Source organism: Xyrauchen texanus, chromosome 1, assembly GCF_025860055.1.
Source record: "Xyrauchen texanus isolate HMW12.3.18 chromosome 1, RBS_HiC_50CHRs, whole genome shotgun sequence".
NCBI classification, from domain to species: domain Eukaryota; kingdom Metazoa; phylum Chordata; class Actinopteri; order Cypriniformes; family Catostomidae; genus Xyrauchen; species Xyrauchen texanus.
The window spans coordinates 54035621-54058313 of NC_068276.1; the positions used below are offsets into that span (position 1 = coordinate 54035621).

Below are 22693 nucleotides of genomic sequence, written 5' to 3' on the forward strand. Positions count from 1 at the left end.
TGCTTCCAACACACCAGAAACAGTAAATATTTTTCAGCTTTTGCAAAATATCTTTCCAAGGCTAACAATTTTACTAACAACTACTGAAGGGAAAAAAATGCATTCTGTTTGTTGTGGTGATTCAGTGTAGTGGTCTAAGCACATAACTGGTAATCTGGTAAACAGAAGGTCGCTGGTTCGAGCCCCACAGCCATTGTGTCGTTGAGCAAGGCACTTAACTCCAGGTTGCTCCGGGGAGATTGTCCCTGTAATAAGGGCTCTGTAAGTCGCTTTGGATAAAAGCGTCTGCCAAATGCATAAATGTAAATGTAATTCAGTGAAGACAATAGACAAAACCAGTGTGCAATTGATTTATATGGTCATCATAAAGAGTACCAGAAATACAGCTGAATACCAAAAAAAACTAAAACTAAAAACAAAAACTTGCACTTGAGATTTACAACTTCACCATACATCAAGTCATCTAAACTCTTCTAGGTAATACAATACAATAATCAGAATAAGCGGAAACAGAATACACTTCAGTCACTTTAGTGATTTTTTTTCAGCTGACAAGCCTGCGAGTATTGGACATGCTAGTTAGAAATGTTGTAACATTCTTTGTACGGTCAGAAACATTTCAAATGAGTTTACTCTGAAAGGTCTGTATATCATGGGTGTGTTAAATCAACTTAAATGGCAGAATAAGCATGCACTTAAGAGTATATCAATGGCAAAATGGATTTTTCATTGTATTAGGGCTAGAGTCTATCAGTTTTGCTACCACTGTGTAAGAACCACGAAAAATTAAAGATGATGGTGGGGGGGCGTGAAAAAGAAATATGATAAAATGAAAGCAAAAGTGCATCTGATACTTCAGTTCTGACAACTCTAGGCATGATGCCTATATATTGTTTTATGAGGAAGAGAGAGAGGGGTGGGGTTATGTTCCCCTTTGGCTCTATTCTCCATACACACTCTCGTCACTGTAGGCAATGTAAAGGAAGAAATCTTCTTCATGATGCTCCTGCATGTTAAAAAACAGAATAGAAATTATTAAAGAAACTGCATGGCATAATATCGCAAAGAATGAGCAAAGAAAAACAATGAGAGAGAGAACTACCTGGTATAGCTGGCCCATGGTGGCAGAGGTAGGGGGAATGACATTGTTTACGAAGAAGAAGAGTGCATCCTCAGCTCTCAGGTGAATTCGTTTTCGGATGAGAAAGTAAAACTGGCCCACTTTAAATATACAATATAAAACGTGCTTTAATAGGTTATTTTGCTAAGCTAGCATCAAAAGGCTCACTTCAAAATGACCCGAAACACAGCAATAGATACTCTGCTTTGATGAATTGATTGATTATTAACCGAATTGGTGAACTTACCTGTCAGATCAGATGGGACAAGATATTTCTTCTTGTCTAGGTCGCCTATTCTGGCTTTAGGAGCTTTTTCCACAATTACCTAAAAGAGAAACAAACCCCAACATTTAGTCTCACTATTCATTTTTAAGTGACTGGGGGGTGTACAGTTAGGGTAGTCTTAGATGAAACCAAATAAAGTTGCTGGTTTCATTTAAATGCACTAATTTCTTTGCTGTTTCAAACCCACCGTAGGTGATTTTTGACTTCGTGCAAAGAGGATCTGAGAAAAGCTGTTCTATTTTTGATAATGAGGCTGCAGATGAGGAACAAGATAATGAAATGAAACACCTACTTAGTCTATTGGATCAGCATTTAAAGACACATAAGACATTATTCAGGCATTGTTCATATAACAGGGTAAAAGAGTCAGAAATTAATAAGAGGCTCAGGGCAAAATACTACTGAAAGTGACCCGATATATGCCCTTGAAATTAAAAATGTTGGGGGTGGGGGGAGCCCCAATCATGAATTCCCTCTAAGGTTTATATATATAATATGCTTTGAATCATATATATATATATATATATGATTCAAAGCATAATACATCACAAAATATGCCTTGATGCTGATATAAATAAGTAAAAATCTTACTGAATTTATCTGCAATTCACATGAATAAACTGATTAAAGTATTTTGCATAAAAGGGCGACAGTGTGTTTTTTAATGCCCTCAAAAAATAAAGAAAAATCAAATCCACAGGGCACAAATTGCCCCTTAAAAAAAAATATTTATCTGACCCAGCAGGGTAATGGCACTACATTTGCAAAATTGCTGATGGATTGTATCAGTTGAATAAAATGTATAAATGATTACTATACTTCAGCTGGGGAGAGTCAACTTGATCATCTTTGATAAGATGAGCTCATCAAAAATGCTGTTTTTATGGTTTAATTTTATTAATGGATCCAAAATCCTGAATCTCATGTAAAAGAGATGTTCTGCTGTATATGACGGTTTAGAATTTGGTTAAGCAATATATTTAGGATTACTAGTTGTGTTGTTTTTTTATGGTAAACAAAGCAAACCTTGTGGAGAGACTGTATACATTACATGTTGACAGAGCATATATTTTAAGGTTCACAGCAAACCATGTTCCAACTCAAAGAAAAGGATCATTTTACCCCATGATTGCATTTTAAATGAGTCTATTTCTTAATACAAACCATAACAAAAGTAGAGCAGGTTACAATCTTTCCATAAGCACTAATGAATCAAACCAGATGAGACAACAAAACAAAGCACCGAACTGAACAAGTATGACATCATTCTACTTCCAAAGCAGGTTTATAAAGAGTGGTTTAAACATTTTTAAAAATACACAATTTATAACCATAAATTCGAGCACTTTAGACAGGCATGACGAAAGATCAACAAGGCCTTCACATGCTACTTATGCCAGATCTATATATGTTTAACGTATGCTCAGTAAGAAAGGCTGTACACACGGTGTATATCAGATCAAAGATAACCTGATAATGTCACGCAGATGTATCAGGACTATCACGCTTTACTGTAATATACACAGACTTACAGGCACCCTGTCTGGGTATTTCTTCCTGATCTTCTCTCCCTCTGATCGCCTCTTCTCAAAAGGATGCTCTTCTTTGTATTGAAACTTCATGGTTGTTTGCTGAAGGCGAAAATATAAGTGAATATGCCTTACACACGCTCAATGTGGTCTCAGAGATGTAATCTAGTGATGTACGCACAGCTGAGTTTTCAATTCTGACGCGCATTAATACACGTACACTTTATTTACATTACTTTCCTAAACACAAACTCGCGTGTTTCTGAAAACTACACACACGGAAAAAAAATTCCTGACGCGGAGAAAGTTTCTCGACTGAACACGACGACTTTAGGAAATGTTGTTGTTGTTCTGTATAAGTAGTACTAGGGACTACATTTTCGGAAACGTAAAGAGGTACTCCGGTCGGTCACATGACATTTCAACACACTTCCGGTCATCGACATTGAGGTGGTCTGAATAATAAGCAGGTTTACTTTTGAAATGTATTCCACTACAGATTACAGAATACATGCTGTAAAATGTAACTTGTAACGTATTCCGTTAGATTACTAAAGGTCAGTCACGTATTCTAAATACTTTGGATTACTTCTTCAGCACTGGTAGATTTTTTTCACTTGTTTTGACTATAAAAACTCTGCCAGTACAGTAAGACAAAATACACATGTTAAAAAAACATTCTCTGAAAAACCTAAATATATTATCCAGTGTTGTTTCTAAAACAAGATAAATCAAATTGTTTTTGATTTAAGGATTTTAAGATATTTTTTACAGGAAAACAATACAGGAATTATTATCAAGAATAAGATTTTTGCCCTAATATCAAAGATATTACTAGAAAAAAATAATTATGATCCAACTTGAACTTTCCTGATAAAACAAATATGATTGTGTCTGGTAACATGTGCATGTAAAATAGCTAAAAATAGCATTTTAGCTTAGCGTAAAGATGACAATTTACACAAGGTTTATTTCTATTTCTTGTGCTTCAAACGTATTTCTCTGTCTGCTCGTATGAATGTAACACATCATAAGAAAGTGTTTCACCGCTGTTCAAATGCGCTTTGGATCACATAATTTATATGTATAAATGTTTTCCATCTGAAAGGACTTAATATTAAATGAAACAAATGACAATAAAATGTAAAGTAATCTCTTCAGTAATTAAAATACTTTTTGAATGTAACTGTATTCTAATTACAAATGATTTAAACTGTAACTGTAGTGGAATACAGTTACTTATATTTTGTATTTTAAATACGTAATCCAGTTACTTGTATTTTGTTACTCCCCGACTCTGATAATATATTTAATTATTTAATTAATCATAAAAGGAGGAAACTGTTCTCCTCATACATGATAGACGGACGACTACATTATGCAGATAATTACGTTGGTGGGGAAAGGCCGATAACTGATTAATCGGCCGATAGGTTTTCAAATGGATTTATAGAACGTAAACAAAAAATCTTATTCTTTCCTTATTATGGCAGGCAAAGACAGAGTCCAAAATGAATAATATCTCGGATGCGGTTTTTCGTTCAACCAAAATGCTAATGATAACTAAAAAAAAATATGATTTGGAACATAACGTGTGACTCAAGTATAAACGAGCCCGAAACACACGAGGGACTCTTATTTTGAAATGACTTGATTATGAAAAAACCGATCAACAGATTTTTTGCCAATAACCAATAGTTCCAAAAGTCGACTATCGGCACTGATTAATCTGTAAAACCTATATATCGGTCTACCTCTAAGACATGATATTAATGTGCTGGTTATAATACCTTTACATATTAACATCAGAGGGCAGAACAGCAGTTGTTGCTCAACAACAAATTTATAACAGTGATATATTTAAACGATAATACTACTAAGTAGTGTATAAATGTCAAATAACCTATGCTGGTTTTGGCTAGTGGGGTTCACCCATAAATGGAAATTCTCTCATCATTTACTCACCCTCATGCCATCACAGATGTATAACTTACTTTCTTCTGTAGAACACAAATGATGATTGTTAGAAAAAATATTTCAACTCTGTAGGTCCATACAATGCAACTGAATGGTGACCAGAATGCAGAAGCTCTAAACATCACATAAAGTCAGCATAAAAGTCTCCAAATCCAATTGTTTTTTGGAAGAGAACAGACCAAAATATAACACTTTTTTTTTCCACTATGAATCTTGATATCAGCAGTCTCCTTGGTAATCATGACTTCAAGCTTGATTACACTTCCTGGCATCATCTAGCACTCTGCACATGCATCAAACACTAGGAAGTGTAATCGAGTTTGAAATCATGATTGTGCCTAAAGACTGCAATGGCACGATATACAGTGAAAAAGGGGTTATATTTTGGCCTGTTCTCACAAAAAATGAATTAATGGCTTCAGAAGACATGGATTAAACCGCTAGAGTTTGAGACTATTGATTTTATGCTGTCTTTTAGATCTTAATAGCTTTGGTCACCATTCACTTGCATTGCATGGACCAAAAGAGCTGAAATATTATTCTAAAACTCTGTTTGTGTTCTGCAGAAGAAAGAAAGTACATACACTTTTGTGAAGGCATGAAGGAGAGTAAAAGATGAGAGAAATTACATGTTTGGCTGAAGTATTCCTTTATAGCTGGTCAGGCTGTGGGAGCATCTTAAAGTTCCCTAAATCACTCAAGTGACCAGCCTGATCAGGCTGGGCAACCAGAGCGATATCTGGCCAATGTAATATTTTAAACCTTTATACATTATTCCCTGTTGAAGTTTCCATTACTCTGTCCTGGCCAGGAAATCCATTTTAAAATCCCCTGACATTTCCAGTTGTTTTTTCTCTATGACTGTGGGAACACTGAAATAAGATAAAAGACACTAGTCAAATAAATAGTGTGCAGTATTTGTGATAGTGACACATTCTTGGGACGGGTCTATGTACTGGAGTCCCAGGAAGCTGCCTAGGAAAAGCTAAATTGATAGTATAGAAATGGCATTATCTGATAGGAGCACAGAGATACCAACAAGGCCTTGAGTTAAAAAAAATAAATAAAAAAGGTTTTGGTGTACTCGGTCAGCTCTCCAATACAATGAAGTGCAAGTTTTATAAATTCAAGTCTTGTCATTATTACATTATCAGGAAAGAGAACAAAAACATTTGTAAAAAGGCTTCCAAGTGGTAGGATTTCATCGATCAACCAAATACATCTGTAGAGAAGAATTAGAGCAGAAAGGCTTAAAATCTGTCATTCAGCTTCTCAAAAGCACATTTTATACTATATCCTCCCTGATAATCATGATTCAAATTAATTTACTATCAAGAACAAAAGATGAAAATTGGCAAGAATAAAATTTGCTGCAGAATAAGAAGAAAAAAAGTCAAGATGGTTTCCACCCACATCCAAATAGGGAGAGGTCTACCATACATACGTCATTAAAACCCATGTTTTCCAAGACAGTCCCTCAATACCATATACAACTTGACCACGATAACACTGAAATCTACAGAGCAGTCGAAATCAGTGTCATCAATTGTTATTCGCGTGAACTCTATTAGATGTGCAAAGTGTCGATGGCCAATTCAGATGGTCTTCACAAGCCAGTCTGTTTACCAGATCTGTTTGTGCCACTTTTAGAAGTGAGGTATGATGTCCAAAGCTGGGACTGAAGGAGCAATCGTGAAAAGGTCTGTTTTCCTTGCTTCAGTATCCAGCCACTTTGTATCTTAAAATAGTTAAAAATAAAAGCAGCAGGCATCCTCATACACATACCACAATCATAACCCACACATATAATCAGCATAGTTAGAAGTGTAAGGCAGAGACTCTTATGTAGAAGGGGGGGCTAGAAAAAAAGGTTGACCCCCAAAGACTCCAAAGGTTTGCTTTTTCCATCCCCCTTTTGGTTTTGTGTTCACAATTGACTCTTCTTCTGGATTGCCCTTTAGTAAGGGTGTTGTTGGGAGATGACGAGTCAGAGTTGAGGGTTAATGGACAGGCAGATGTCAAATGAGGAAGCAGTTGAAAAAATAAGGTGGGTTTGAAGAAAGCCCTCGGTCGGATGATCACCAGAGTCGATGCTGGTGGAGATTTCGGCTTAGGACGGATCGTACATCTGCGGTGAATCTGGTTGTAAAAAATAAAAAAAAAAACATACTGAAATAATGTTATGCTAATTTGAGATTATACCACTAAAAATCTTTTTTTTTTTTACCTTAGTGCATCCAGCATGGGCAGCAAGTTAAGAAGCGCTGTGTCACTGGGGTCACTAAACCATGACTTTATAGGTATTGCATTATCTATGGATAAAAATGAAAGTAAATTCAATCCTAAAAACAATGACAAATTCAAGAAGTATTGTGCAGCACCATGTACCAACTATATAGTAACAAAATTATATTCTCTCAGTACTTATAAGTGAATATTAACTTAAAGCGAATTGTTCACCCAAAAATGAAAATTCTCTCATAATTTACTCATCTCAGATGTGTGTGAGAAAAATATCTTAGCTCAGTAGGTCCTTAAAATGCAAGTGGATGGCGATCCGATGTTTGAAGCTCCAAATATCACAGACAGTCAGCATAACCATTATCCATATGACAAATGCATTATCCATACATTATGAATTAATGTATTCTAAAGCGACACGATCACTTTTTGTTAAAAAAATAAGATAAATATTTAAGTACTTTTTAACTATAATGCAACGCATCATGACAGGGTGGAGTCCAACCGGCCTCTCCAAGAAAAGCCAACAAACGCACCATTGTGAGTAAACAAACCAAACCAACAAAGCTTCTGTACAACATTCCTCTTTCTCACTTGTAAACAGCGCTGCTCTTCCGTCTGTGACTCACATGCGTTAGTTCTCACATGTCTCACGAACGTGATTACTTCACACGCGCTTACCACTGCTGACAGAGTTAAAAAGTACTTAAATATTTATATTTTTGCACCAAATGCGATTGCGTCATTTTAGAAGACATTAATTTTACCGCTGAAGTCGTATGATTGACGTTTATGCCGACGGTCTGTGATTTTTGGATTTTCAAAAGTCTGATCAACATCCACTTGCATTTTAAGGACCTACTGAGCGGAGATATTTTTCTACAAATGTGTTCTGCTGAAGAAAGAAAGTCATATCACAACTGGGATATCATGAGGGCGAGTAAATAATTAGAGAATTTTAATTTTTGAGTGAACTATCCCTTTAACCAATAGTGACAAGTGTATAGTACTGCACATCCAACATTACAGACAAGTAAATGTTCATTATGCTAAAGGCAGGGCTATTCATTTCTTAATAATTTCTTTCTGAAATGTCATTCAAAAGGGATGTCTGAAGTGGTAGTAAATTACTTTCAACTTGAAACTGTTATCAAGTATTTCTACATGAAACGGGACGTTCAATGAGAAAAAATTTAAGGTAGGACTTGATTTCATCCATTGGGAATATATTTGGTCGTAAAAAGTCTCTATAACAGGTGATTGGACGGGAAAACGAAGAGACCTTGGTGACAACAGTCAAAAAGGAGCGAGTTATAAAACTCATATTATGGAGACAAAAAGTGCAGCTAAATCATTCAAAATAAGACCAAGAATTTAAAATGTAAATGGGTTCATTTTTTATTTCATGATGACATTAAGACATAATGCATTTATTACTTACTACTACAATATGCAACATGATCTGCAAGTTAAAGTTACTCTTAAAACATTCTAGGGCTTTCAATCGAAAATTTCTTTAAAATCAAATTAACTACATGATATATTGATTAATCTAATTAAATGCATAAATAAATATTTACAGAGAAGGGCTCAAAATAACAACAACCTATCATTGGCCTAAAGTCCACAGCAACATAATTTTTTTATCTTCATATTTTGCAGATTATTGAATTCGTCAATCTATATGAGATGGATTAAAGGGGCTCTTCTAGCATCTATGTACACATGCCTCAGACGGATGTTGCATTTACCAGTACTAACGAAGTATCGCGATACCAAAGAAATGTAAATGGTACGATCTCATCTTGTTGCCAATTTTGGTACCATATTAAAGTATGCTGTCATTAGCAAAATGAAAATGCAATATTCAAAAAGTAGCAATAATACTCATAATAACAATTATGTATTATTAAATGGTTGTATCATTGTTATTATTATCTGTAAGCAATATCACAAATGCAAGCAGCATTGTGCCACAGGTAATCAACATTTTGTTTCATTAATGTTTTCTTGAATACTGTGAAGCTCTGTTGTGCAGCCTTTTATTTTAACAAAAATAAAATTGCAATTTTTTTGTAAAAAAAACAAATATATATATATATATATATATATATATATATATATATATATATATATATATATATATAATATATAATATTTTTTGATTAAAACTTTCAATTTGATTAAACACCATTTGATCAGAACATTTCATTAAATATTTAACATGGAATCCAGAAATATTTCAACAGAAAACACCTAATTTGTATCTGTAAGACTTTATTAAAAGAAATGCATAAAGTCATTTTCTGTGTCATTTCATCAAAAATCTGAGGCTTTTTATTTGTTGATTTTAGTATCGATACATAGGTATCAGGGCTTGTATCGTACCAAAGCCAAAATTTTGGTATCAGAGCAACCCTACAATGGGCCTCATTCATGAAAATTTCGTAAATATACGAAAAAATTGAGAGTCATTTGAGAGTAAAATTCACGAATGCTTCATATTTCCCAGATTTGTTGGTAAAACGTTTGTATGTTTGTGAATTCCCAACGTTCGTAAATAGGATGAAGCATGCATGCATGCTCATTCACAATTTTCATAATCCACACCCATGAAAGGAAGGCTTCAGACTCACTAGTTCATGAGAATAGGAAGCTTTTAACATCTATGCGAACAGTTTTATATATATATATATTTGTATTTTTTTAAAATGGCGTGCATTCACATCGTAATATATTGATTTAGTAAAGACTTGCATGTTCGTTCTAAAAAGTAAGAGAGGAACTCTTTTTGTGAATTAAACATTCTAAGAGTTGAATAAAAATGGTTTGAAATGAAGCTTTAGTGTAAAACAAATTCTATTCGGATGTCCACAACCATTAACCTTCTCTGGTTCGGTTGATTGCATCGCCAGCGTCATTGGTGAAACTTCCAAAGTCTTTCTAGCAAGTCAGTCCACATTCGGCCATCTTTGGAACGCTCCCGGTAGATTATTTCCAGTCATGCCAGTGTAGCTCCTATCTACTTGAATGGGGGAACATCGAAATCTCAAAAACGGTTGGTCAAGATTACGATCAAAAGCATATTTTAAATCAGCAGTAAAATCTGACTAAACTGGTATCATACATTGTGCTTCATTATCTCATATTATGCTAAAAACCTAAATTTTCTCAGCTTGTATAGCTAACGCACATGCGCGTTGCCGAGTTGATTGACAGACGATGTCTGTTTCTAAAAGGTGATTAGCTTGGCGGGACTCCTTTTCTACATCCATTGACCCTTGGCTGCCATTGGGATTTCCAATTTCTCCCATTCATTTTAATAGAAGTGACCCATCTCTGATAAATAATCTCTGATTTTCTTGAGGAAATCCAAGAATGTACAGGGATATACTTCCCTTGCAACAGGAAAAATCTTTAAAGAAATTGATAGAATGCCTGCAGAAGGTCTTTGACCGAAACGCTGTAAGATATTACAGATTTGCAAACTATACGTTTAAATTTTTTTTGCCCATTGCATTGTGTACGCACCTGCCCGCGAGGTGTTTATTTATGAGATTAACAGCATTACCATTGACCGCACTTTATCAACTGAACAGAATTTACAGATGCCTATACTAAATTATGAAACCTAAATTATAGAGTTTCTATAAAAACAAATTCCAACCGGTCACGTTAGATGGCATTATTTATTTATTCTTTCATGAAAATCAAATGCTAACTGCGCCTTTCACAACATGTCAAGATCTTTGGTTGGAAAAACAATATGCAGATTTGGGAGAAAAAAAAAACAATACTTTGAAAAAAGCAGCAAAGAAACGTATCTAAGCTATTTTTTTTTTTAAGGTTTATTTCATTAATTGAATTATTAAGTAAATTTTTTCAAGTTAAATGTAGTTTGTGACCAAGAAAACCACATCTCGAGACATCTGCACTCGGAACTGTGCTCCGTCCAGTAGTGTTTGTACACAAGAACGCACTCATCTTGCACCGACACAAGTGTCAAGCAAGTGTGGTTTGTTGTCTGAACAGCTGCCCGTTGTGTATAAAGCTGCAGTTTCGCTTACTGCTCCCTGCTGAAAACAGTTAGTACTTCAAGCTTGAATTGCTCCAATGGTGGAAATATTCTATATTGCAGTCCGGGCACATGTTTAATAGCATAATTTTTAATGCATCATTTTATATAAAATCATAATTTTATATAAAATGAACATGATGTTAATGAGCGTGAAATGGCCCTTCAAAAGCATGCATCTAGAGATATGATGCTGAGAGACCAGCTGGGTAACAAAGCTCATACACAAGTTAATCCTTGTGTATCAGACAAATCCAAAAATAAGTCCCAGACAGAGGTGATACAGACTACAGTGTGGTGTTGAGATTATGGCATGTTTTACCTGGATGACTTCGATATGCCCCTGGCGAGTTGTCAAGAATGACTACACTTGATATGTCTTCGTGTACAACAGATAGGTCTTTAATATAACTACCTGAGTCCAGTGTACAATGCTGCCACGAGAAAAAGACAAACAGAAAGAGATTACAGGATTATGTTTTACAAGGTTGTACACATTAACACAATAGTTATCATGAACTAAGAATGAACAATCCTTTTACAGCATTTATTAATCTTGGTTAATGGTCATTTAATCATTATCATGACACCTAACTAACACACAGAACATTATTACTTTCTATATACAGTACATACAGTAGTTTCAATATTTCCAACGGTAAACAGGGTTTAAAGGTCACCTGACATGAAATTTTCACTTTCTGAGGTTTTTTAACATTAATATTAGTTCTCCTAGCCTGTATTTGGTCCCCTCGTGTCTAGAAATTTCAGTCGGTGTAAACTGAGTTTTGGCTATCTTTCTCTGCCTGTGAGAAAATGAGATCTCAGACGGGCTGATCTTGAATCTCCCCTATATGACGTCATACAGGGGAAAGTTACCTCCCCCTTCTCTGTTTTGCCCGCCCAGAGAATTTGACCCGCCCATGAGAAAACGAGCTAGGAAGTACGAACGCACGCGCGCGATTTTAGTTTATCCTCGAGAGATATCATGGCGTGTGATCGATCGATGCACAAAAGTTGCTCAATAATTGAATGCACAAATGATCACAGAAGTCTTTTTTTACTTCCTTCATCCAATCCCCAGAAGGATCAATGGATAAATTTCATTTACTCTGGGAATGCACCGACACAACACACCAAATTTTTGTATGTCTGCGCCAAACATTTCACAGACGACTGTTTTCAAAACATGGGTCAGTTCAGAGCTTGGCATGCTGAACGTCTGAAACTGAAGTCTGGATCAGTACCAACTCTCTTTGGCTCACCTACAAACCTCGGACAAGTCAACTAATTATATATAATTGTGTTGCTTTACTATTTATGGTTACCTAGCTTGTTACACGTAGAATGTGGCTATTGCAAACAATGCAAACAGTCTCAGTTGTGGTTACCTGTCTGTAGTATCTTCTTTTCAGGATTCCCTTGTTGTTGTCCAGCTTATCGGATACTGCAGAGCCATAAATCTCCATACTAGCAGTGAACACTACTAACTCATACCACTGACTGACCACCTCCAAGAAGAAGTCAACATGCGGCCTTTTATGTACAAAGAATCTGACTGGGTGTTTGTCTATTACCACCTAAAAAGAAAATAATTTATATGAGAAATGAAAAACATTTCTCATCCTTCCACAGCTGCATTAGCGCTACAAGATCATCATCTACACCAAGCTACATCATACTATCTATGACTATTAATAAGACATTAGAGTTTAAAAATAAGACGTATGATGATCTACCCTTCCCAAGTCTGATTTCAATCCAAGCAACATGTACGTGATTGGTGCCATTCATAACTTGAATAATTCCTGACATAACATTAAGTTCAACGTTAGAATTGGGCTTTTGCTTATAGATTATGCACATAGAAGAGCACATGTTGTGTTCACTTAAGCGAAAATGATTTCGTCGTACTTTTAGGATGAAATCTGGTGGCGTTCCAGGTCGCACTGTTTGTCTGAGGACTCCATCGTGATGCGAGTGTATCAACGTCTCGTCAAGATCTAAAACTAGGATCTTTCTCTTCACAGTGTCTGAAAAAAAAAAAAAATAAATAAAAAAATAAAAAAACACACGCATTAGTCAACAAAAATCATTATGAACACACCCAAACACTTCACAGCCACTCAAGGCACAAGTTCATTAAAGCTTTGCTTGCAAATGCTACTAAAAAACACAAGTTGAACAACTGTCTCTTCAAGGAAGAATTCAGAGTCTAATCAGGCTGCTTTGCAAATTTCTGTTGTCATTCCAATAGACTTTATTGAGGAGAAAGAGAAATACTCACTGAGTCTGTTTCTGGAAATGGGTGACAATGGTAAAATGTCATATCGCACAGTTTGATACTGGATTATCTAGAACAGGAAGGAGACAAAACAGGAAACAACAACCTCAGAACACCATAGTGCACGAAAGATGTCATATGTACATATGTAGCAGAAGAATTGTGTGTGCACCAAAGAAATACAGAAAGGATATAAATAGTATGGCACTGATGTTATGGGGAAGAAAAAGACTCAATGGAGAAAGACCTTGGGATAGTTCACCAAAAATGAAAATTCCCTCATCCCATCCCAGATGTGTATGACTTTCTTTTGCAAAACATAAATGAAGAGTTTTAGAAAAATATTTCAACTCTGTAGGTCCAATCAATGCAACTGAATGGTGACCAGAAATCAGAAGCTCTAAAGATCACAAAGGCAGCATAAAAGTCATCAATAAGACTCCAGTGGTTTAATCCAGGTCTTCTTAAGTGAGAATAGACCAAAATATAACTCCTTTTACAATAATTTTGCCATCAGCAGTCTCTTTGGCGATCATGATTTCAAGCTCGATTACACTTCCTAGCGCCATGTAGGAAGTGTAATCGAGCTTGAAATCGTGAGTGTGCCTTGAGACTGCAATGGCAAAATGAGCAGTTACAAAGAGTTACACTTTGGTCTGTTCACACACAAAATCAATTGGATTGCTGCAGAAGACATGGATTAAACCACTGGAGTCGTATATTTTACTATGTAACTTTTATGCTGCATTTATGTGCTTTTCAGAGCTTCAAAGTTTTGGTCACCATTCACCTGCATTAACGGACCCACAGAGCTGAGATATTCTTCTTAAAATCTTTATTTGTGATTTGCAGCTGACAAAAAGTGACCTGAGGGTGAGTAAATTATTTTAGGGTGAACTATTATGTGCTTGATTGAGCTACTAATTGGCAATTGCAGTGCACCTAGTGTATTTTGAACATAATATTAACTGATTTGAGACAGTATTGAAGTTTTGTATTCAGTACCACAAAATTAAAGGAATAGTTCACCCTAAAATCATTTACTCACCCTCAGGCCACTTTTTTTCAGCTGCAAATCACAAATAAAGATTTTAAGAAGAATATCTCAGCCAAGGTCTCTTTCTCTTTGAGAGGTCCGAGGCCCCTCCGCCTCAACCCACTGCTCGCCACAATGTGTATACTCTTCCTCTCATTCTCTAAATCTTCTGAGCTATCTTTAGCTCTTCCAGCTGTCTAAAAGTGTCAACGGAACTTATGAGTGCCCAACCGAGGGAAACAGGCAGGGTGACTTTGAAAAAAAAGGGGGTTGTTTATTTCCAACTTGTATTAGGCCTTAGTAAGGATGCCTTCACGGTGTTGGGTCAAGCTGAACTGAACCGCTGCCTGCATGAATGGAAACCCATGTTTAGAGAAGTGTCCACTCCACAGTCCCAGACAAGTAATACCATCATAATTGATTATCAACCTTAATTATCATCCTAAAGATTATTATACAACTGGCTTGCCAAAGCCTGTTGTGCACAGGGGGATTACAGCTTGTTTTCTCAGCCTGAGTGTTTAGGGACTCTGAGCTGTTGCATGAGACTCTTTTATTGACAAAAGAAAACTTTGACCCATTTTCCTATTGTTTTAACCATATAAAACATTAAATAGATCATATTAAAGAACAAAAAAGCTAATTTTGGTGCCACAGTAAAATGTCATATCGACTGTAATTTTAGGAGTTGGCAAATTCTGAAAAACAGTGACGTGTTTTGCTATTGATATATTATATTATGCAAGACAAAAAGAAAAGGGCATTCTGGTGCAAAGACATGTTTTACACGTTTAATAAAAGGTTAAATTGATTGTTATTTCAGGAGTTCACAAATATGCATCAATAGTTTGCTTGTAAAGTGTTATTTCAATGGCAAAATCTAGGTTTAAAATATAAAAACAGATTTTAAAAAATACAAATAAACAAAACAATTATTGTTTAATATCCATTCTGTTTAAGACTTGAGTGTGGACTTTGTTCACTAGATAATATGTTATCAACTAAAACAAATTTGCATTATTAGACACTTAAAATTCTCAATAGGTTAAGAGCAATATATGAGTTTCTGTAGTATATTCCCAACAACTTTTCGACTTTTTAGATCAAACATAAACTCATACCCACTGCATTTATCGGATCTGTATGTACATACATAAATACACCAATTAAACCACCTTTATAACCATGAGCCTGATATTTAAGAATAAAAATATATACATATATTTAAGAATGAACCCACTCTAAATGGGTTTAACAACCCAGACAGGTGTCTGCTTTTCCTCCAGACACCTAAATGCAAGTTCAGTGCGCATGTCACTCCACAAAAGTTGCTCAAACAAGTGTAAAGCTGGACAAGCATGAAGATTTGGGTTTCTCACCGTTCTGATGTGCTTCCTAAGGATGTATAAGAAGAAGCTCCATATTCTGGACGTCACGCCGAGAAAAGTCCGTACACCGAGCAGACATTGGCGGGTCTTTATCATGTCAACCATAACACCAGAGTCTGTGAGGTGTGCTTTACACCGCTGAAGAGATCAATACAACAAGAGTGAGAACAACACACCTGTGGAAATAAGATCCTGACAACCATTCACAAGTTCAAACTTTGCGGCGTCCTGTTTACCCCTCACGCGGCTTGATATGGTTAAAAATAAACGTACAGAGGGTGGAAAACTGCATCGATTCAAACAAAGCGCGAACATTAAATATCACTTGGTGAGAGTCTTTATCTTTGGACAGGTAGTTTTATGTCCAGGTCTCTGTGAGGACTTCAAATGCTCGTTGGTTAAGATGATGGTCAAACCAACTGACTAAATATACTGCTGGAGTGTCGAATAAATGCCAAGAGAAGTCCGACTTTTATCTCTGCTGCAACATTAAGCTCCGCGTGTGTTTTCCGCGTTTTTTCAGGGAGCTTTTTGGAGGAATCTAAAAAGAAAACGCGTACAATTTCTCACCGCTTAGGACAGTTTCAAGCCACTACGGTAGAGCAGTACGAGCCGCCATCGTTTCGCTGACGTCACTTCCGCGGGGAAATATAAAAGTTTGCTTGTTCACGTGGCTGTGGCGTTTTTCAAACACAGGCGCGTTTTGAGCTCTCGTGTAGATAAATCAAACACGTGTGCATTTAGTTTTTTATTATAGTTTTATAGTTTTGTTTGATAGTTACAAATTATGCAGCTGAATAGAATAAAAATATGAATAAAATAATGTACTTGTTTAAAAACTACCGTGGAAACAGTTAATAAGATTAGGCCTACTGATACTTTAAAACCATAAAAAATACTATTAATTTAGTCTGCAGAATGTAACTGGGGTAGTTTGATTCATCAGTGATCGAGTCGTTCACCAAAGAAATTAGTTTACTGATTCATTTGGTCAAAATTCCTGAAGAGTACATCTTTATGCCAGCCATTTTGGTAGTCAAAAATTTGCATTTGAGACCTTATTCACATAAGCGCCATCTTTTTCGTGAATGAAAATGAGGCTGTGAAGGATTTACTTTCCATCTCTTCTATAAAATGCACTGTATACATCTGCATAAAACATTGGCTGTCTAATTCCTCACAACTCGTGCTGTAGTTTTTCACCTTGGCTAATTTCTTTCTCTTTATAACTATTTTCCTCCAATTTTACAATGTTTTGCTGCCGACGTGAAGTCAAATGTGTGCAGTTTTTCTACTAAAAGGTGCACTTAGTCATTTTGTCCTGATGGGAGAAATGTGCCATCCTTTGTTTCTGGCAGGCTTCTCTGCCTTACAGGCTCCATATGATTTAGGGTGGGGCGGGGTTACGGTATCTGCTGCCTGCCAGGAAAAATATGTGGACTCTATGTACAAAGGGTATCGTACAAGAGCATAGCCAGGAAATGTTTCTCTTTTGGGGGGCCCAGACCCACCTTTGGATATCCCACTTGTGTCATGTGATCCTAACATGGCAGCCCCTATGAGGGGACCCTCTCAATGTAGATTTAAACAGCTTTTTTAAGGTTACTGTTACTGATATTACTTAAGTCTATATCTCATGTTGAGTACTCGTGATTTTATACATGTTTAAAAATTGGGAAAAAATGACTAAGTGCTCCTTTAAGATGCACATAAGCCTGGTGTCCTTCTCCAGAAGAGGGCAATGCAATGCTGTTTAAATGCAAATCTGAAGTGAGATGGGAATTATGCCGGCTGCTTTTGCCAGTGTGGGGATTCAGTCCGCTGTAGACACGGATTAGGATTTTGCAAGCTGTCTGTCTGTGATCACTGGGATGGCGTCATGCTGTACACTTGTGGCATCATATAAAGGGGTTGCTGATGCTTCCTGTTAATATTTTCACTACAATCTTTGAATTTGGTCAAAAACCAGTCCTTAGCAGCTAACGGAAACCCTGATTCACAGTTAGCCATGATTAATTTAATCCGTGTGTGAAAGTGTCCTATATTTATATTTATGCATTTGGCAGACGCTTTTATCCAAAGCGACTTACACTTATTACAGGGACAATCTCCCCAGAGCAACCTGGAGTTAAGTGTCTTACTCAACGACCCAATGCTGGTGACTGGGGTTCGAACCAGCAACCTTGTGATTACCAGATTACCAGTTATGTGCTTAGACCACTATACCACCACCACTACAACAGGGCAGTTACTGAGATTAGTAGAGGAGTAGTATTTGGCTGGTCATGTGATCACAACATGGCTGCCCCCATGAGGGGACCCTGTCCATGTAGATTTAAACAGCTTTTTTAAGGTTACTGTTACTGATATTACTGGAATTTTAGTGCTCATGATTTTATGTCAAAATTATTATACATTTCTTTAGCAGTAAACAATTTTTAATGAGTAAAAATTTACTGAGTGCACCTTTAAAACACACACAAGTCATTAGTGACAGAAACAATGGAAGTGACCAAGAACGATTCAAGAACGAAATGCTACTTATGACAATGGTAGTCAATACCTCAATAATCAAGTATTAATAACATTAGTAACCATGATATTTTGGTGGAAATGATGGTTGCCATGGTGCATTTGCATTAGGAGATCCCCTTAGTCATTGTTTATTTCTTGAATTCAATTTTAAAGTGGGGTTGGCTGAAAAAAAAGCATGTTAATTTGGTCAAAATCTCAAGTCAATTAACTAATAATAATAAAAAAATTCAGTCAACAAATTGCATGTTAACAGTGATCATTATCCTCCAACCTGAGTGTTTTTACATGACAGTGAATAAAATATGCCAAACAAACTTTAATTTTTTTCTCCCATAAGTTATCCTATTTACATTTATGCATTTGGCAGATGCTTTTATCCAAAGCGACTTACAGTGCACTTATTACAGGGACAATCCCCCCCGTAGCAACCTGGAGTTAAGTGACTTACTCAAAGACACAATGGTGGTGGCCGTGAGGCTCGAACCAGCAACCTTCTGATTAACAGATATATGCTTTAGCCCACTACACCACCACCATCCTATCATTACAAAAACCCTCCATTTGCATTCCATTGCATACTCCATAATAACACTGGTTCATCAAACAACTTCTCAAACCTAGTCTTCAAATAGTTCTTGCAACGAGACTGTCCCAGACCATTTCAAAGTCTTTATTATTAATAACATTTATGATTCATAAATAATGATTTATAGAAATTACTCTTTCCATGATACATTTACAAATTATCTGGGCTGTTTTCATTTACACATCAAGATCATCATCTGGATCTTCCTCGTCAAAGTCATCATTGGCATCAGGCTCGTACATAATCCTTCCTGAGCCAGGAGTTGGCTTCAGAAGAGCTGATTTTCTGTAGGTAAAATGAATATAAACATACAATGCTGAACTTTCAAAACATTGTAATCGTTAAAATTAAAATCAGTTATTTCTAAATGTATAATGTACCTTTCATAAATATTGTACATAAAATAACCAATCCACCATCTGTACTGCATCAGTTCTTTTGAGATATGCCCTCACCTCTTTTTTATTCCTCAACTTTTGTCTTTTGAATAGTGTGACAAAAATTTTTTTTTTATATATATACAATCTCATATATATATATATATATATATATATATATATATATATATAGATAGATATAGAGATATATATATAGAGAGAGAGAGAGAGAGAGTGTATATGGTATAAGATATTAAATAGTGTTGCTTTTGTTTTTTTGAGCTTCCATAAATCATATATTTGTGATTAATTCATATCTATACAAGTTTACTTTTACATTATATCCATTTCTTTGTTTATTATAAGACAAATGAGTACTACATTCATACAAATGACTACTAAATCACATTGATTTTCAGCACAAAGGATGGCGAATTATAAGTATCCCATATGTGTGTACACATAATGTGCATACTATACATGCTATTTGTTACTTGAGGTGGCACTGATGTTTCAGTGGTTGATTGATTTACATCTGACATTGCTAATTGATGAAGAAGCAACATGGAAGTAAACTTTACAACACATGAATGGTATGATACGGCTATTGTCATTTGGGTGTACAACTGACATTCTTTAAATTGTGTGTCCATTTAGTATTTATTGAGTAATAAGTGCCTGAGAAAATACATACATTATGTGTAATATATGTATTATGTGTAGCTCAACTCGTTGTGATAGATATTCATACAAGGCTGCTAAAGACCCAAGGTATGTAACAACGTTTGGTGGAAAAGCCCATGCATTTATGGGTAAAAATATCACAGGGACAGGGGTCACTTACTTTTCTTGACTAAATACAAATGGCAGTGCTACTTTCTCCTTGGCTTCTCTCTCCTCCTTAGACAGATGAAGATTAAAGGTCAAGTTCGATGTTGGGTCGGCCTACTCGGATCATAAAAGGAACACAACCAGTTGACAACATTAAAATGCAGGAATACCAACACACAACAATTATATACTTATGTAGATGGAAATAAACACTGATTAAATTACTTTTACGACGCACTGTACAGAAATTTTAGCAGGGTTTGCTCACCTCAACTGCATCTTGCTCTTTCTGTGCATGGCCAGGCTGATGAGGTATGGTCTGTACAGTAAAGATTGCATCCTCTGACACACTGAAATACTCTTCCTAGAAATAAACAAGAGATCTTCAAAAATGTTGGAATTCAACATTTAATCATAAAACATTTAGATAATAATTTCAATTTTCAATCTTTGTTAGCCAACGTCTCACCCCTTGCATAACTTTGCCTGATTTTGTGCATCGAGTGGTCTTTGCCACAGCATGGCGTTCATTGTTTACAGGTGCCACAGAGATAACAGTACTGGCTAGGTGGCACATAATCCCTTCAATGCCTTGCTGATGCAAGTCTGAATGCAGGAGACCAATAATAGTTTTTATAACTCCTCCTGATGTGAAGAAACAATAGCACTATTTACCAGGTGATCAATAAAATAGAAGCAGCAGTTGCTAACTTGAAAGACTGTTTCTGGGAAAAAACGTTTCACCTTTCTTGATCTCCTGGAGTCTTTGGCAGATGACAACAGGGTCATGATGCCTTAAAACCAACGAGAGAGTCAACAACAAGTACTGAAGCTCTTGCATGCAGTGTCTCTTTGACAAGCCGAGTAATCTCTTGAGCAGTGAACTTCTCAACTGTGAATGAGGACTTACCTGTCCAGCCAAGGGGATCAGGGAAACCTGTGTGACAATGAAGCCTTTATACACAAAAACAAATTAGATCAATTACAAAAGCATTTAAAAAGGCACGTACACCCTTAAAAGGATAGTTCATCCAAAAATGACAATTCTCTCATAATTTACTCACCCTCATGTCACATCCAAATGTGTTTGACTTTCTTCAGCTGAACACAAATAAAGATTTTTAGACGAATATCTCAGCTCTGTAGGTCCATACAATGCAAGTGAATGGTGGCCAGAACATTTTAGGTCCAAAAAAAAGCACATAAAGTCAGCATAAATGTCATCAATTCAGTTTAATCCAAGTCTTTAGAAGTGATATAAGTGTGTTTGAGAAAGAGATCAATATACAAGTCTACAAACCTCCTAAATAAATTACTTTCTCTCCTAAGAGTTCTACTATTGTTTTTGACCACTTGCATTCTTTGTGCAAATCGCACGCAACCTTCTGGGCAGGAAGGAAATGTATAGGAAAAAATTTATTAAATATTGATCCATTTCTCACCAACACCTATCATATATTGTTTCTGATGACATGGATTTAACTACTGGAGTTGTATGGATTACTTATATGCTGCCTTTATCTCCTTTTTGGAGTTTCAAAGTTTTGGTCACCATTCACTTGCATTGTATGGACCAACGCAGCTGAGATATTCTTCAAAAAATCTTTCATTTTTGGGTGAACTGTCCCTGTAATATAATTTGAAAGCAATAACTACAGACTTTTGTTTGACTGTATGAGGTTACAGATGTTTCCATTTGATTAAAAACATTTCTCAGGTTAAAAATATTGTTAATTGAGCTTAGTTGTGCACACAGCTACTGTCCAAACCAGCACGCAGTTCTTGCTCTGGGATCTCGAACACTAACACATGCACGTCCTCGTCCCTTTAAATTATTTAAGCACAACTCAAACATGGTCCAAAGTGTAAAACATTAAAGGACATACTTTTTTAGAGGATGCAAGACAACTACTTGCCTCTTTAAGGCTGCATTAATAAAACACTTTAGGATGCCCCGGCCACTGTATTTGACGGTATCTAAAAGCATGAACACACATACTTCAGAGTATATTTACTACATTCAACAGGGGTGCAAGTACATTTCTATTGATGTGCAGCATCAGTTGAGCACTTCTTATTGTAAGAAGTATTGATGATGACACTCTTGCAAGGTCACGAAATGAAGATAAATGAAAGACAAATAAACTTACCTTCAATGATTATGAATCCTCCAGCTTCTGTTCCCTGTAGAACATTTAACAGCATGGCTCAAATGTGGAATATTGCTTACAACACCATCAGCTAACAGCTAAACAGCTCATTTAAATTAAGTAAAACGTCTTTGGCAAGCCACGTCCTGATATATAACAGTGTATGTGTGCTACTGGTGAAAAAGTGTAAATACATGAATTCAAAGATGACAGATTTGAACCCTTTATTTGTAAATAAGTATCATGCTAAACTCAGAGCTTCAACACGAGCCTGAACA

At 36.0% G+C, this 22693-nt stretch overlaps 2 protein-coding genes and 1 pseudogene across 4 annotated transcripts; all 3 read right to left on the bottom strand.

Annotated features, from left to right (window-relative positions):
• Positions 1 to 341: 341 nt before the first annotated feature.
• LOC127653330 (gamma-aminobutyric acid receptor-associated protein) lies at positions 342 to 3298 on the bottom strand. Its single transcript, XM_052140024.1, has 4 exons — positions 2939 to 3298; positions 1368 to 1446; positions 1103 to 1221; positions 342 to 1006 (listed from the first exon to the last, which is right to left on the bottom strand). The coding sequence occupies exons 1-4, from the start codon at positions 3026 to 3028 to the stop codon at positions 941 to 943; spliced, it is 354 nt and encodes a 117-aa protein (XP_051995984.1). The 5' UTR covers positions 3029 to 3298; the 3' UTR covers positions 342 to 940.
• A 2695-nt stretch (positions 3299 to 5993) lies between these two features.
• LOC127653145 (CTD nuclear envelope phosphatase 1A-like) lies at positions 5994 to 16544 on the bottom strand. 3 transcript variants are annotated; one of them, XM_052139823.1, is made up of 8 exons: positions 16507 to 16542; positions 15928 to 16074; positions 13516 to 13582; positions 13143 to 13261; positions 12620 to 12808; positions 11551 to 11662; positions 7140 to 7224; positions 5994 to 7051 (listed from the first exon to the last, which is right to left on the bottom strand). In XM_052139823.1, the coding sequence occupies exons 2-8, from the start codon at positions 16039 to 16041 to the stop codon at positions 6991 to 6993; spliced, it is 747 nt and encodes a 248-aa protein (XP_051995783.1). In that variant the 5' UTR covers positions 16042 to 16074; positions 16507 to 16542; the 3' UTR covers positions 5994 to 6990. The 3 variants fall into 3 exon arrangements, with proteins under 3 accessions (XP_051995783.1, XP_051995864.1, XP_051995699.1); XM_052139904.1 differs by having other exon boundaries at positions 11644 to 11662; positions 15928 to 16544; XM_052139739.1 differs by having other exon boundaries at positions 15928 to 16544.
• Positions 16545 to 19003: 2459 nt separating this feature from the next.
• On the bottom strand, positions 19004 to 22693 carry LOC127653415 (elongator complex protein 5-like; annotated as a pseudogene).

Coding starts and splice junctions, on each gene's coding strand:
- LOC127653330 (XM_052140024.1), bottom strand. CDS start 3,028: ATGAAGTTTCAATACAAAGAAGAGCATCCTTTTGAGAAGAGGCGATCA. Junction 1,447..2,938: donor AATACCCAGACAGGGTGCCT/GTAAGTCTGTGT, acceptor TTTCTCTTTTAG/GTAATTGTGGAAAAAGCTCC. Junction 1,222..1,367: donor TGTCCCATCTGATCTGACAG/GTAAGTTCACCA, acceptor GTATATTTAAAG/TGGGCCAGTTTTACTTTCTC.
- LOC127653145 (XM_052139739.1), bottom strand. CDS start 16,041: ATGGTTGACATGATAAAGACCCGCCAATGTCTGCTCGGTGTACGGACT. Junction 11,663..12,619: donor AAAGAAGATACTACAGACAG/GTAACCACAACT, acceptor TTCTCGTGGCAG/CATTGTACACTGGACTCAGG. Junction 7,052..7,139: donor CCCATGCTGGATGCACTAAG/GTAAAAAAAAAA, acceptor TTTTACAACCAG/ATTCACCGCAGATGTACGAT.